Source organism: Euprymna scolopes, chromosome 6, assembly GCF_053919585.1.
Source record: "Euprymna scolopes isolate OS-2025 chromosome 6, ASM5391958v1, whole genome shotgun sequence".
Lineage (NCBI taxonomy): Eukaryota > Metazoa > Mollusca > Cephalopoda > Sepiida > Sepiolidae > Euprymna > Euprymna scolopes.
The window spans coordinates 110,110,613-110,125,147 of NC_136487.1; the positions used below are offsets into that span (position 1 = coordinate 110,110,613).

Sequence of the window (14,535 nt, forward strand, 5' to 3'; positions counted from 1 at the left end):
AGTCGTTTGTACAGCAGCTGAGAAAGCTAACATGCTTGCCCGTCAGTTTGCCTCAAACTCTACATTGGACTCAGCAAGCCATTCCCTCCCTGATTTTTCTCTGCAGACAGAAACCACGCTAGATGATCTGAAGATCACGCCTTCCAAAGTACATGATATTATAAGAAACCTAGGCACCTCAAAAGCATGTGGACCTGATCTCATCCTGACTATGCTATTAAAAAAATGCTGAGTCTCCCCTATTCTCTCTAAACTCTTTAACAAATGCCTTAATGAATCTTGCTTTCCTGGCTGCTGGGAAACTGCTTCTGTGGTACCAATTTACAAAAAGTCTAGCAAAAGAAATGACCCATTCAGTTATCACTCAATTAGCCTCCTCCCTCTTTTCGCCAAAATATTTGAGTCCTTAATCAAGCTCTAGTCCAACACCTTACAGTTGCTAAACTTCGGTCAGACCACCAATATGTATTTAGGTAAGCCCGTTTTACTGCAGATATTTTAACTGTAATCTCTGAACGTTTATACCAAGCACTGGATAATGGAAGGGAGGGGAGGGCAGTAGCCCTTGATATATCTAAGGCTTTTGACAGGGTGTGGCATGATGATCTTCTAATGAAAATAAAATCCTATGGTATTACTGAACGAATGCTTAGCATAATTAGATCCTTCTTAAATGAGAGAAGAATCCAGGTTGTCCAAAAAATTTTATATAAATGCGGGTGCGCCCCAGGGATCGATTCTTGGACCTTTGTTATTTCTGATATTCATAAATGACTTATCTGACAAAATTGTCTCTTAGATGGGTATATTTGCCGATGACACCACGCTCTGTAGCAGGCACGTGGAGAAAACTAATGAGCACATATCTAAAATAATGGTTAAAACCCTAGAGGAAGACCTTCAGTCTGTAATGGGGTCAAAAGTGGATGGTAACGTTCAACGCTGCCAAGACAAAGCTCGTTTGTTTTAATAATTATATGAAACCTTACCAACCACTAATAACTATGGCTAGAGATACTTTACCTGAGAGCACTTCGTTTAATCTCCCTGGCTTAACGTTCACAAGAAACATGAGTTGGAATAGATACATCGAGATTATTGCTAAGGCTGCTGCAAAGAAAGTGGGCTCTCTCTATCGTGCTAGAAAGTTACTTACGCCTGAAAGTATCCTGTACCTCTACAAAGCCACTATTCGCTCATGTATGGAGTACTACTGTCACATTTGGGCTGGTGCTACTAGTCTCTTGCTCCTGGACAGGGTCCAAAAGACAGTCGCTAATCTAATAGGTCCCAAACTGGCATCTAAACTTCAGCCCCTGTCCCACCGACGAAATGTTGCATCTCTCTGCCTGTTTTACAAGTATTTTAATGGTGGATGCTCTGACGAACTACAAGCCCTTGTACCTCCTCGACAAAAATACCCCCGACGAATTTGACAAGCAGCAAAGTCCCACCCCTACACAGTAAAGATCCCTAGATGTAAGAAAGCCTTTTATTCTAATAGCTTCTTCTCCAGAACTGCAGGACTTTGGAATTCTCTTGCGGTTTCCTGCTTCCCCAACTGTACTGACATGCAGAAGTTCAAGTGTAATGTGAACAAACATCTTGCTGCTAAACTCCCTACATAGTAGCCCTGCAACTTAGGTCCTTGATAGTAGCCCCCTATATCAAAGTGGCAACGTGCCTTGTTTGGGGTGAAAATGTAATAAAAAAATAAAAAAATTTTTTAATGTTGACAGTTTTGTCACATTCTGTCATCATTATCATTAACACCAAATATGACCTTGGTTGGGAGCAATGCTCTATCACTCTTCCTATCCTGGACCAAATTTTTCCATTATGTACTCAGACATGATTCCTGATCTTCAATGAAATGAGCTCTCACTGATTTCTATTATGCTGTTTCACTTTCTGTTATATTTGAGGATGGTTTGTATCATGACCATATTTCCTCATCATTGATAGCAGTGTTCTTAGTTTGCGATTCATCAGTTTGGCTGCTGAGGAAGGAGAGTTGGTTTTATCGGGTGTTGTATGCAAGGTTAGCATTGCAAGGTGTAGATCATCTCTATTCTGGAAGCATTTGTGCAATGTCTTTTTCACTGTTTGAATTGTCCTTCCCATAAAGTCATTAAATTATGGATATTGTTGGCTGTTTGTTACATAGGAAAAGTCCCATTTTGTTGTCAATTTTTGTATTCATGGCACTTAAACTGGGAGCCATTATTCGAAATCTAATACCAGTTTAGGTATTTCGGTGCTTTGTTCGGTTTATCACTGTGCAGTTGTGTTAGTAAGCTGAATGAAGTCAAAAAATTTTTAGTAGTTAATTCATTATCATGAGATAATCTTTTCCCTGCAGTCTGAAAAGATCTGTGCCAACTTTATGCTGGTATATCATGCAGCATCAGTGGCTTTGAACTTTATTGATTGCTATAGAGTTGACATGAGTCATAGTTATTTTTATTCTATCTTCTATTTTCTTGTTTATGTTCGATCATAATAGATCCTGGATGGCATTGGATTTAGTATTTTCAATTCCCAGATGTGCCTGATGCAAAATCCTATGCATTTCTGATCACATATTGATTGGAACAACAATTCATTGGCCTTTTATTAGTATTATTGGTATGTCAGATCATCTTGATAATTAAAGTAAGGATGAAGACTGGTGTTAAGGTGATGTCGATGATCTGGCCATTCGACCATAATTTGTTATTGTTGCAATGTTTCATTATTGATTGTCTCAGTTGTCAACTGTTGTTGACGTTTCTCACTGATGTGTATTGGAGATATTACAAGTGCACAAAATAATTTCTTGTATTTTGTGTTTTTATTCCGCATGGCTGAGTGTGTCAACAAAGTGCATTAGTTTAGCTTAAGTGTATTGGATTTTAAAATTATACTTCTGTAGACGCATTAAGAAGTGTTGTGGTCTGGGTGGGGGTTTCACAATTTGTTTTGTGACAATGGTTTTGAGAGGTTTGTGATCATTGTTTATTAAAAATTGTTGTCCATATAGAAATTCATGAAAATCTTCATGGCCAAATACTATATACAGCATTTCAAGTTCAAGGGGGCAATAGTTACTCTCAACAGATGTAAGAGAGCAGCTAATAAATGCCACTGGAGCCCAAATATTATTTTGTTTTTGTTCCAACATGGCTGTGAGTTCTTGTGTTGATGAATCTGGGTCAAAATATTTTAACATTGGACTTTGAGTAACTAAAGTTTTTAGTAGTTGAATCATCTACATTTACTTTGGACTAGTATTGCTGTGTTGTTATAGTCTGATAATGTTATGCCAGTTGATTTTAAATTTGGATGTATTTGTAATCTGCTACGGAAAGAATGTTTACTTTGCTGCCTGATTCTATTTTAAAGGTTATATTGACTTGTAGCTTTACATTCCAATCATCAGATAAGCTTGTTGAAAATGCCTCACTGTGTTCTTGGTGCACTTTATATACTGATCTTTTAGCAAGACATCTACTTGCAAAGTGATTTTCTTTGTTATATCTGTTGCCGTTCTGTCCATATGCAGGACAGTTTCCATGAAAATTTGAGAATGAACAGAATTTACAATTTTTTATTTTGTTATCAGTGTTATTGTTTAGAGAGTTTGATGCCTCAATTCTTGGTCGTTGTCTTGGTTGATCCATGTCCTTCTTTCTTACTGAACTTTTGTTTGCAAAATTGACTGACTTTGATCTTTTTAGTAAAACCTCCAGTTTTTGTCTAGTTATTATGAGCGTTTGTCCCACTTTTATGGCTCTTTCCAGAGTTAAATCTGATTTGGCTAATAGTTTTTCTTGTAAATATTATTATAACATCCTGTACTAGGCTGTCAAAGAGTTAACTCACATTTTTGGCTGAATGATTTTATTCTTAGTAACAAATTTGCTAAATGATAATACGTATTCCTTATGAGCAATAAGAAACTGAAAATGAGAGAATATTACATTTTTTGTGAATTGCAGAATTCTGCAAATTATTCTAAAACTGCTATTAATTTAAGACTGTCTTCCTTTGAAAATTAAAATTTCTATAAATTTTGCAGCCTTGTTTTAACTTTGTCGAGGTTTTCCATCACCATTAAATATATTTTGAGGTCTTGTTTAAATACTTCCAATATTTTGAAAGATTCTCTGATGAAAAAATCTGGTGGCAGAATAAAATGACAATATATTTTATTTATCATCATTATTATATATATATATATAACTTGTCACTTCGACCATTATCATGCTGAGCATCATTTAAAAAGAAAGTGGAATATTCTCAAATGGCTAATCTAGATATTATTACACTTGTCACTTCGACCATTATCATGCTGACCATCCCTTACAATGAAAGTGGAATATTCCAAATCACTAATACTAAACATTAATAAAAAAAAAAATAAATTGATGTCACTGGTAAGGCAAACACATATTAATATGTCGAAATAAGTAAAATCACATAGTGCTTTTGTTGTTTAGTAATCCTTCAAATTCTAATGCATTTTAGGTGAAAACATTATTACTTACTGAAGTGTCGCTTCAAACGTTATCATCTTGACATCCCTTAAAAGGAAAGTGGAACATTCCAAATGGCTAATAATAAACATTTATAAAACAAAAAAAATTAGTGTCACTGTAAGGCAAACACATTCTGACTATATATTAATATGTTGAAATAAGAAAAATCATGTAATGTTTTTTTTTGTTTAGGATCCTTCAAATCTCAGCATTTCAGATGAAAACATTATTACCTACTTATATGTCATGTTGAAATTAGTACAAATTCTAACGAAAACCTACTCAAGTGTGTTTGAACATTATCATCCTGACATCCCTTAAAAGGAAAGTGGAACATTCCAAATGGGTAATAATAAACATTAATAAAACAAAAATAATTGGTGTCGCCGTAAGGCAAACATATTCTGAATATATATTTATACATCAAAAAAGCAAAAAACACCCTTATCAAAATTCATCCAAAGCAGCAAAACTAAAGCTGGCTTGGCATGACGCTATATATACAAATGTGGGCAAATTTGGGCATACTTTATTGGTTTGAAAATATAGGTTCTTTTATACGAATTGTCATAAAATTTTAACCATAGAATAGCATTATAATATTCAAAAAGCCTGCAAATTTTCATGTAGTTTAATTCCATAGAACCAAAAATTTCAATATTCAATTTGACTAACAGTATATATATATCCATATATATATATATATATATATATATATATATATATATACCACCTTTTCAGCAATTTTATAAGTTTGAAATCTCGGCGACTATTCATCAGAATTTAACAAATAAAGGTTCCTTGGAAAGCTAATGACTGGAATTGTGTAGTGGGCTATTTGACATATGCCCTTAAGGTCGCACATTATTGTTTCAAAAAGTGGGGGATCACTTTTCTATATTAATGTAAAATGAGCACTTACTTTATAGCCACCTTTTTTTTGGTGGGGGAGTGTCTGTTACTTTTTTTTAGGAATGGTGTTCATTGTGACCTGGTAGACTAACACAAAACCTACTTTAAAATCTTGTTTTTTTAATATCACATTTAAATTTTCCACAAATAAGTATTTTTCCGAGTATTAAATTAAAATATGCATGCACTTGCATGTACAACAATGGCCACCACCTATAGCATAAAAAATTACATTGCTTAATACCTATTTGCAGAAAATTTAAATGCAATATTCGTTTTCAGCACATCTGAAACACCCAAAAAACTGTAGAAAACATGTTTTTTAAGGTAGGTTTAGTGTGATCTACCAAGCCACAATTACCACTTAAACATCACCCATAAAAAACTATAACAGACCCCTCAAAAAGGTGGCTATAATGTGGCTGCTCATTTTGCATTAAATTAATGTACAAAAGTGATCCTCCACTTTTTAAAAGTATAATTTCTTTATATTTTGGAAATTACTTGTTTCCTGGGATTTTAACTATATTTTCGTTTTCAGCACCTTTGAAAACCTTTAATAGTGGTAATTTTAAAGGATTTTTTGTGGGTGAGAAGATAATGCACCTTTACCAATGTTTCAATCATAATCCCTTGTTTTCCTAATTTTGCATATAAATTACAAAATATCTGATATTTCCTCAAAACCTCTGGCCTTGATGGAGGGGAGACTAAAATGTGCTGCTATGGTTCAAATGATCTGAAATAACAGCAAGGGGAGACTTGATTCCAAGTATTTCTCATATGTTATATCTCCCCTCTTTTGGGTTTCATCCATAAAGTAAATTTCACAATTCATAAATATTACTTGATACTGAGGATATTCATAATCATACCCTATTTCCAAACGAGGGGAGATATAACATATGAGAAATATTTGGAATCAAGTCTTCCTTGCTGTTATTTCAGATTATTTGAAATCATAGCTGCAAATTTTAGTCTCCCTCCATATATATTAGAATTTTCAGAATGTAAAATGATAATTAATTCCGCAGCCAACAAATCGGAAGTCCAACAGTTTCACCTTCATTTATGCTCATCAGTTGAACATATTCAAACTCGGGATTCAAAACCAGAATCTTTTGCATTCAAGACGAGTACTCTGAGAAACTGTGCCACATACAAGAATATCTAGTTAACACAGATCAAGCAAACTGTGGTGCAATGACTATGGAATATACCTATTTCGTCTTAAACAGTTTGTAAGGCATTAGCTTCTCAGTGACACCCCTTGTTTGAGATGAAGTAGGTACATTCCATAGTTGGATTTTGCTGCGGTTGCTTAATCTGTGTTAGCTAATAGACTTTTTTGTGTGGCATGATGGCAGATTTGGATTTTATTTTGAATTTACATTTGTTGCTGAAAAGAAATTTTATCATTTTCTTTCACTAGGATCGAACGCTGATGCTTTTTGTAATCTCAGTCTTCAAGTTTGGCTGTCTTGAAGATTGATTCCATTCAAATTCAATATTTAACATCTTTGCTGATGGTTTGCATCCAAGTTTTCTTAGGTCATCTTTTCTCTGGCTTTCTATCTTAAGTAAGAGTCACTCTTCTTAACGTGGTCGAACCAACAGTAGGAGTTTATCAAGCTTTGCCAACAAAGTATCAAAACTGATGTGGATGTGATCTGACCTGGCGATTGGCTCAGAATGCATTACCCCTCAATGGCATGCAACAAAATTCTGGAATAGAAAACCTACCCGAGTGTCCCCACTATGACACATTCAAAGAAATTTTTTCTCTCACTTAAATAACACTTCCATTTAGAAATTGACTTGCTTGTTTTCAGTTCTGAACAAACCAGAAAACAGTGGGCAGTATATATTTTAGAAAGAGTCAAGAAGGTCTTACCAACCAGTTTTCATTTTTTCTCCCACTTTCTAACCATATTTATAAAAATTAAAAATTTCAAACCAATTTGGGGATATCTTAAGTAGGATATCCCCACCCCCTAGAGTAATTGTGGTATTTTTGATGAATGAGATGATTATATTTAAAAGTAGAATAAACATTTTTTTACTAATTTTTAACCAATCTCACATTTATTTAGGGTAAGTGAAGTGCTTTTTAGCCTTATTAGGTAATCACTTAGAAATGGTGCCTCAATAAAAAAGCACTGATTCCCATCCCCTCACAGGGTTGGCATCAGAAAGCACATCCAACTTATAAAAAAAATGTTGCCTCCACTTTCATTTTCTAATGATTTCCAAAGAAAATCTGTTGCATTTCAGGCTATTTAGTTTGAATAATGACCTGGCACGAGATAGTTTAGTTTGGAAGTACATTTCTAAAAGCTGTCTAACAGTATGTAAAAAGGATGCAGACTATTACTACTGATTATTATTTGTTCTCCCTAGGAGTTTTCACACAGGTCAGCATCAAAAATTTCTCTTCGTCAACAACCTGGAGTCTAGATGACAAGTCTCCCTAGATTTTCAGTACTCTCTATCTCTTTCAATAACCTTTGCAAGTGAATTTGCATTATCACAACAGCTGTTTGCCATCGATTTCTTGCTGGCATTGGCCTTCTCTGGAATTTTGGTGGCAATAAGCCTCCTCAAGATCCCAGTTCTCTTTGTACTCATCCAGTGAAAGTCCTGTTAGTGTTCTCTCTCTTCGGCCCCTTCATCCTTCTTGACTCTTCACAACAACTTGTGCCAGTTCATGCCGACACTACAATTTTTATTTAAGGAGGAGATAACCCTCAATTATACAGTTTTAGTTTTCTTGATTCAATGTGATCTTCCTCTATATTTTTTAAATTTTTTATTTCTGTTGCAGTTTTTTTATGTTCGGTTAGTACCTTTAGCTCATGTGTCTTAGTCTCTGCATTCAAGAGTTATCCTTAATATTTCAGCCATTTTTACTATTGTTATTCATTGTATTTTTGGAGCCATCTCCCTGATTTCAATCTCTCCTATTCTTCTTTCAAAGTTTTTCAGGATTGTTCCTAGTGCTCCTTCTTGGTGTTAGTTTAACTTTCTTCATCTTTCTTATCTCTTTCAGCTCTCTGGTTAGTTTCATGTATTATGTTTATTATTATTATTGTTGTTGTTGTTGCTGCTCTACTGTTGCTGTTGTTGATGATGATGATTTTTAACATTATTTCTGTGATGAATGTTAGTTTAAAGGACGTCTTCTTTACTAAAATAAACATGTTTTTATTGTTAAATATTTACTTCTCCAATGATTAATCCAACGAGACAAACATAATTTAATTTTATGTAAACTTGATATTCGAGGTTGTAGGATAAACTTAACAAATGAACATACACCATCGTGTTAAGATTAATGTATGCCCAAGGCAACTTTCTTTATTTACACAGGAACGACTACATTATTACTCCCAACAACAATTCAAAGCAAAAGGAATTAAAGAGAGATAACTCTGATCAAAAGATTTAGAGGGAGATAAATCTATTATTATTATTTGTCCATCCTCAACTAAATTGATAATTATTATTATTTGTCCATCCCCTAACTAAATTGATAATTTTTTTAATTGAAAAACAAAAAATCTTTTTCAGAAAATGCTTTACTAAAATTAACCAGTTTTTATTAGTTATTTTAAAATTATTACATATATTCTAACAGCAGTGAATTCTAAACCCTTAGCCAGTCCTCTCTTGTCCAACTGCAGCAATTATGATTAGATGGATCTGCAATTTGAAATCTGATCAAACCCAACACATTAGGTCAAGATTTGCTTAAAGCACTACGTTTGTCCAGTGTAAAATCGATTATGCTCCTTAAAGATAAACCATTGTAGAAGCATAGTCTTGAATTGCAGTAAGGTTGGTCAGCCAATAAAAACTTGGAAGCAAGTGATTAGAAAATGAATGTTGAATGTGTGGATGAAATATGAAAAACGTCTGATCCTTGAACAAGCAAAAATGATTGTGTGTGTGTGTGTGTGTGTGTGTGTGTGTGTGTGTGTGTGTGTGTGTGAGAGAGAGAGAGTTGTCTTTTATTAATGTTTTTTTCTTTTGTTTTTCAGGAACAAGTTGGTACTGTTCTTCATTATTCTTTTAATTATAATGGTCGTCATTCTGTACTTTACATTGGTATGGAAGGCAGATTTCCACTTTCCCTCTTCCCCATCCAAACTGGCAAAATATAAACAAGCTGCCGTGACGTCAGGTGCCACCATGTGCTCAGAAATGGGAAAGTAAGTCACACATTTCAATCTGGAATTTTGCACATTTTGCAACATTTTGAACTATGACATTTTTTATTTAGAATTTTTTTTTAATTAATAAGAACCTAAGGCATTTTGACCAGCTATTTTTGCAGAACTGACCTTTTGGCCAATACATGAACTCTGTAAAAATAAAATACAAATTGAATTAAAAAGACAAAATTAAACTTGCTTATTTTATGTAAATTCTAAAAATATTAATTTCAACTTATTTAAAAAAAATACATGAATTATATTCTTAATTAAGTGTGATTAAAAATATACTGAGTTTATTCATTTTTTTTTTTCAGTATAAAATTGATATTTTCAACATTTTTATTGCCAATTGTAAAATTTGCAAAATTAAAATATTTAAGTTACATTCTTTCAAGAATTAATAATTTCAAATTTAAAATCTCTCCATAATTCAACAAATAAATAAAAACGGTCAAATAAATGTTCTAGTTTGTAACATACTAATTCCAGAAAATTTTAGAGGTATAAAATATAGGTGATTTTATCATGTACGGTTAATTATGATTTACAATGAAAAGTTTCTACTTTAGTCCCAAATTTTTGTTATTTACAACCATATTTAATTTTTAAAAAAATAGTATTAAAAGCAGTAAGTTGAATTGTGTATGCAAAACACTGAAAAAAACAACTTATAATATTTTCGTTTCTTCATGTTCAGATGAAATATTTTATGAATTACTTTAAACTTCTCTAATCTGTTGCCATTTCATTTGTGCTGTATGATCAGTTCATTATCAACTTATCTCCCTCATGTTTTAAATGATCTATCACAAGATCTTGATGTGAGACACACTTTGGAGCATTTCAGATCACTGATAGCAGGTGGCATGGCCATATCAGTCGAGACGTTGTGCAACACAATTTTTCATGAAAATCTATCTATATAAAAGCCAAGTACGTCCAAGGATGGAATACTGCTGCCATATCTGGGCAGGAGCTGCTAAAAACAACCTATCCTGCCTTGACAGAGTACAAAATAGACTTTGTGGCTTGGTGGGGGATGCCCTTTTCTCTACCCTGCAACCTCTCTCCCACAGAAGAGACGTTGCGAGCCTATCCTTGTTTTATCGTTATTTCCATAGCAGGTGCTCGTCTGAACGCCAATCTCTGGCCCCCCCCTCGCCAATCCTTCACGAAAAACACCCGTCTAGCTGAATCCACTGTGAAAAATTTCCCCCACTCTTTATCTGTGTCTAAATCAAAACATAGATTCCATAAACAAAGCTTCTTTCTTAGAACTGCACGCCTGTGGAACTCTGTTCCGTCTGCCTGCTTCTCACCTGACTACAACTTGGATGTCTTTAAGTCCAACGTTAACAAATTCCTAATGAACCGCCCCCTTAAGTAAACACTTCATTAAATCTCTACACTAACGTACTGTACTTGCAATAACCCTTATCCCTGAGTGGCTTCCGTGCCTTGATAAGTGGTGACCACTGTGTAAAAAAAAAAAAAAAAGAAGCTTTTATGGTGAGACTGGCAATTTCTCTATCTGATGCACTGCAGGATAATTTCATTTTGACATTTAATCATCAACCACATCTTAGCCAGACTACCTTTCTCAGATATGCTGGAATATCTATGTTTTATAAAAGTGCTGATACCTGGTGGCAAATATATATCATCTTATATTAACTCTCAATTGATCATCATCTCTGAAGTCAATTGTATTGCCAAGGTAGGCACATTTATTGACTTTTACAACACCTGCAACAATTTCTGTTTTCATGGATTTCGATAGGTGCTGCAAATGAAGTTAGCAAGTTTTCCCATTAAAAAAAGATGGTTTATATAGATTTAACTATATAAACCATCTTTTTTCTTGGAAATTAATTCCAAGTTTTCATTCTTGTTCTTTTTTTTTTTTGTTCCTTACAAAAAAAATTTTTTTTTCAAGAAATGGCAAAACTTGGAATTATTTGCCTTCAGGATTCTCCCTTCATTTTCCCCAGTCAACTTTTTCACATTTTGTATGTATAATTAAACTTTCTATAACTATTTTTATTGTTTAATGCAATTTTTTTCTTTTTTTTAAAACATGCTTTTAAGTAAAAGATAGGTTGCTTGGTAACATTTCACCAAAAGTAATAAATGACCATGGATTAGGAAGTTATCAAAATACATGGTTATAAAATCAGCTAAAGTCTTTCCTTGTTTTTAGCATATCTGTTACCAGAATTGGTGATGACTCAAAGTAGTCCCTCCACTTTTTTTCCTCATGTCCGTATCTCCTCTGTGCATGTTATCTTTTTTTTTATTAAGTTTTATCGAAAACACTTTTTGCAACCTTTTTTATTAAGAATTATTGAAAAAACTTATTGCAATCTTTTTAAGTTTATGAAGTAATGCCAGCGATGGAATTGTGCACCACCAAAAACAATAATGAAAGACTTATTAAACAAAATTTCGGACATGTTAAGTACAATGTGCTGGTTGGCACAGCATAGCCTTATTGCCAACAAACAAATCTGTTCAAATTTAATTTTATTATTTTTATTTCTATAATTTCATAAACATATACAGGGTGACCCAAAAAAAAACGACTAATTTTGTTATTTTTATTTTCAATAATGTGCTTTTTTTTAAATTTTATTTCAATGCATCACTTAAATAAACAAATACTAAATAAAAAAACAAAAATATTTTGAGTCGTCACTAGTTCCAGTAACAGGCATGAAGAAAACAAGGGAAGGCTTTAACTGACTATAACCAAATACATTTATGAGTTTGATATTTATCAAAGATGGAAATTGAATGCTTATAAAAGCTGTTAATCTATTTTTAAGTTTTTTTTATCAACTTTTGTAAATCTTTATAACTTTTCATCAGCAAAATTAAGTCTAAATTAAATAGAAAAGCCAGCATCCAATTTTCTTTCAGTTATTCCCATTCAGCTATTCCCATTGGCCAAATTGTTTTTATGATGACCGATCAATAAATATTTTATACTACCACTTCAATTATTCTTAAGTTATTGTTTCAACTGTGAAAGTGAGTCGCAAAGATCGAAGGTAATTTTATTTTAAATAAATGTTATGTAACATTCAAATTAGTAATATTTCATTGTGTAAATGGTTACTTTTTAAATTAGGCATAAAGATATAGAGATATAAAAATGATAAAAAAATAAATTGATAAAAATTTATAAATAGCTATTTTTTTTTGTTTTTGGTAAGCAGTGTTTTAGCAAATATGACTTTTATTTTTTGTTCTTTGCAGGTCTTTCTTAGAGAATAAAGATGCCAGTACCGTTGATGCTGCCTTAGCTACACTTATTTGTATGGATATTGGATTGCCGATGAGTAGTGGCATTGGAGGTGGATCTTTTATTTTGATTTATGACATGTGAGAGAACAGCATTTTCAAAAATTAAAAATTATCGTAATGCACACACACACACACACACACACACACACACCCATATATATGCATGTATATATATATATGTGTGTGTGTGTGTGTGTGTGTGTGTGTGTGTGTGTGTGTGTGTGTGTGTGTGTGTGTTTATATATATGAACCCTTTTTCGGGGTCAACGACCAACTAGCACCGTGTATATTTGTATGTATATATATATATATATATATATATATATATATATATATATATATATTTGTGTTGGGGTAGAGAGGGCTCCCATAAGCCATGGTGAAGGCAACCTTTCTAGGAGAAGCAAATCTCTGATTTAAAAAACCATAAAGCAGGAGACCAGTACCTGCATTAAGCTGGTCTGCAGTTTAACTTGTTACTGGCTATCTTGCTCTTGCTTGTTCTCAACATTTTGAACCGAGAGAGAGACTTAGCTGCCGTACAAAGCTAAAACTCTGTAATATCATCTTTGTATTGATACTTCCTCAGGCATTTGGGCTCATGGACTTTAAGTGTCTGAGGGAGTGGCACTCGCCTGACAAGACGTTGCAATCATCATCATATACATATATATATATATATGTATATGCATTTATTTATATTTATATGCATATCTATGTCTGTCTGTCTGTCTCCATATTTTCAAACTCCATCTCTTCCGAAACTAAAAGTCGCAGAGTGGCGCTAGAGGCCTCAAATGATTGGATTTGTTATGGACCATTCTTTTATGGGTCTTTAGCTGGTTAAAATAGTTTTTAAGGGGTCAAAAATGGGTCAAAATCGAAAAGATCATTATACATTTTGTATATTAATCTTTGTTTATTTTTAATTTTTAATCAGTTCATATACATGTTACATTGATATATATATATATACATTCCGTGTATTTAGACAGCATTTTTTCATTCAGGCAGACATTGTTAAAAACAACAGAAAGCTTCTGTTTAGTAATACCTTTTTTTATTTTTTCAATTTTTCGTATTATCTACATCAAATGTATGGATGTATGGTCCAAGCATTTTTTATCCTCAAAGTGTCTGCAGTTTTAACTTTTCATGAAATCGTCTTCATATCATCAAGAGGTTGCTGACGGCAGTCGGGGCGTTGTTGCGATAAGGGAAAGTGAGGAGAGCATGCCTATTCTAGAGTCAGTGGCAGGAACGAGTGGGTGTGGGGGAGGGGAGGTTATGTGAAGCATTTGACTCTATTGGTACTATTCTGAAATGTGACTTGATTTAGGCCAGGTTTTTTGCGTTTTGATATAAATAGCGTCAAAGATTTTAAGTAAACACCAATGCCCCCATCGCTGTCAGCAATCTTGCTCGCACCCCATTTACTACTATTTAAATAAATCTTCCTATAATTCCTTATGGAGACTAATGCACATTCCTGACCGTGTGAAGTAAAATATGCCAAGCACCTCCTGGACATGAAAACAAAAATGACACGGACACTTCATAATTTCATTTCATTTTATACT

General features: G+C 33.4%; 1 protein-coding gene across 2 annotated transcripts in view; it reads left to right on the plus strand.

Annotated features, from left to right (window-relative positions):
- Positions 1-14,535, plus strand: part of LOC145277862 (scoloptoxin SSD14-like) — a 189,148-nt gene that overhangs the window by 129,651 nt on the left and 44,962 nt on the right. For both annotated transcript variants that reach the window (XM_080129815.1, XM_080129813.1), the window contains exons 2-3: positions 9,473-9,643; positions 12,908-13,033. In XM_080129815.1, the coding sequence (XP_079985941.1) occupies positions 9,473-9,643; positions 12,908-13,033 (297 nt within the window). The remainder of the gene's footprint in view (positions 1-9,472; positions 9,644-12,907; positions 13,034-14,535) is intronic.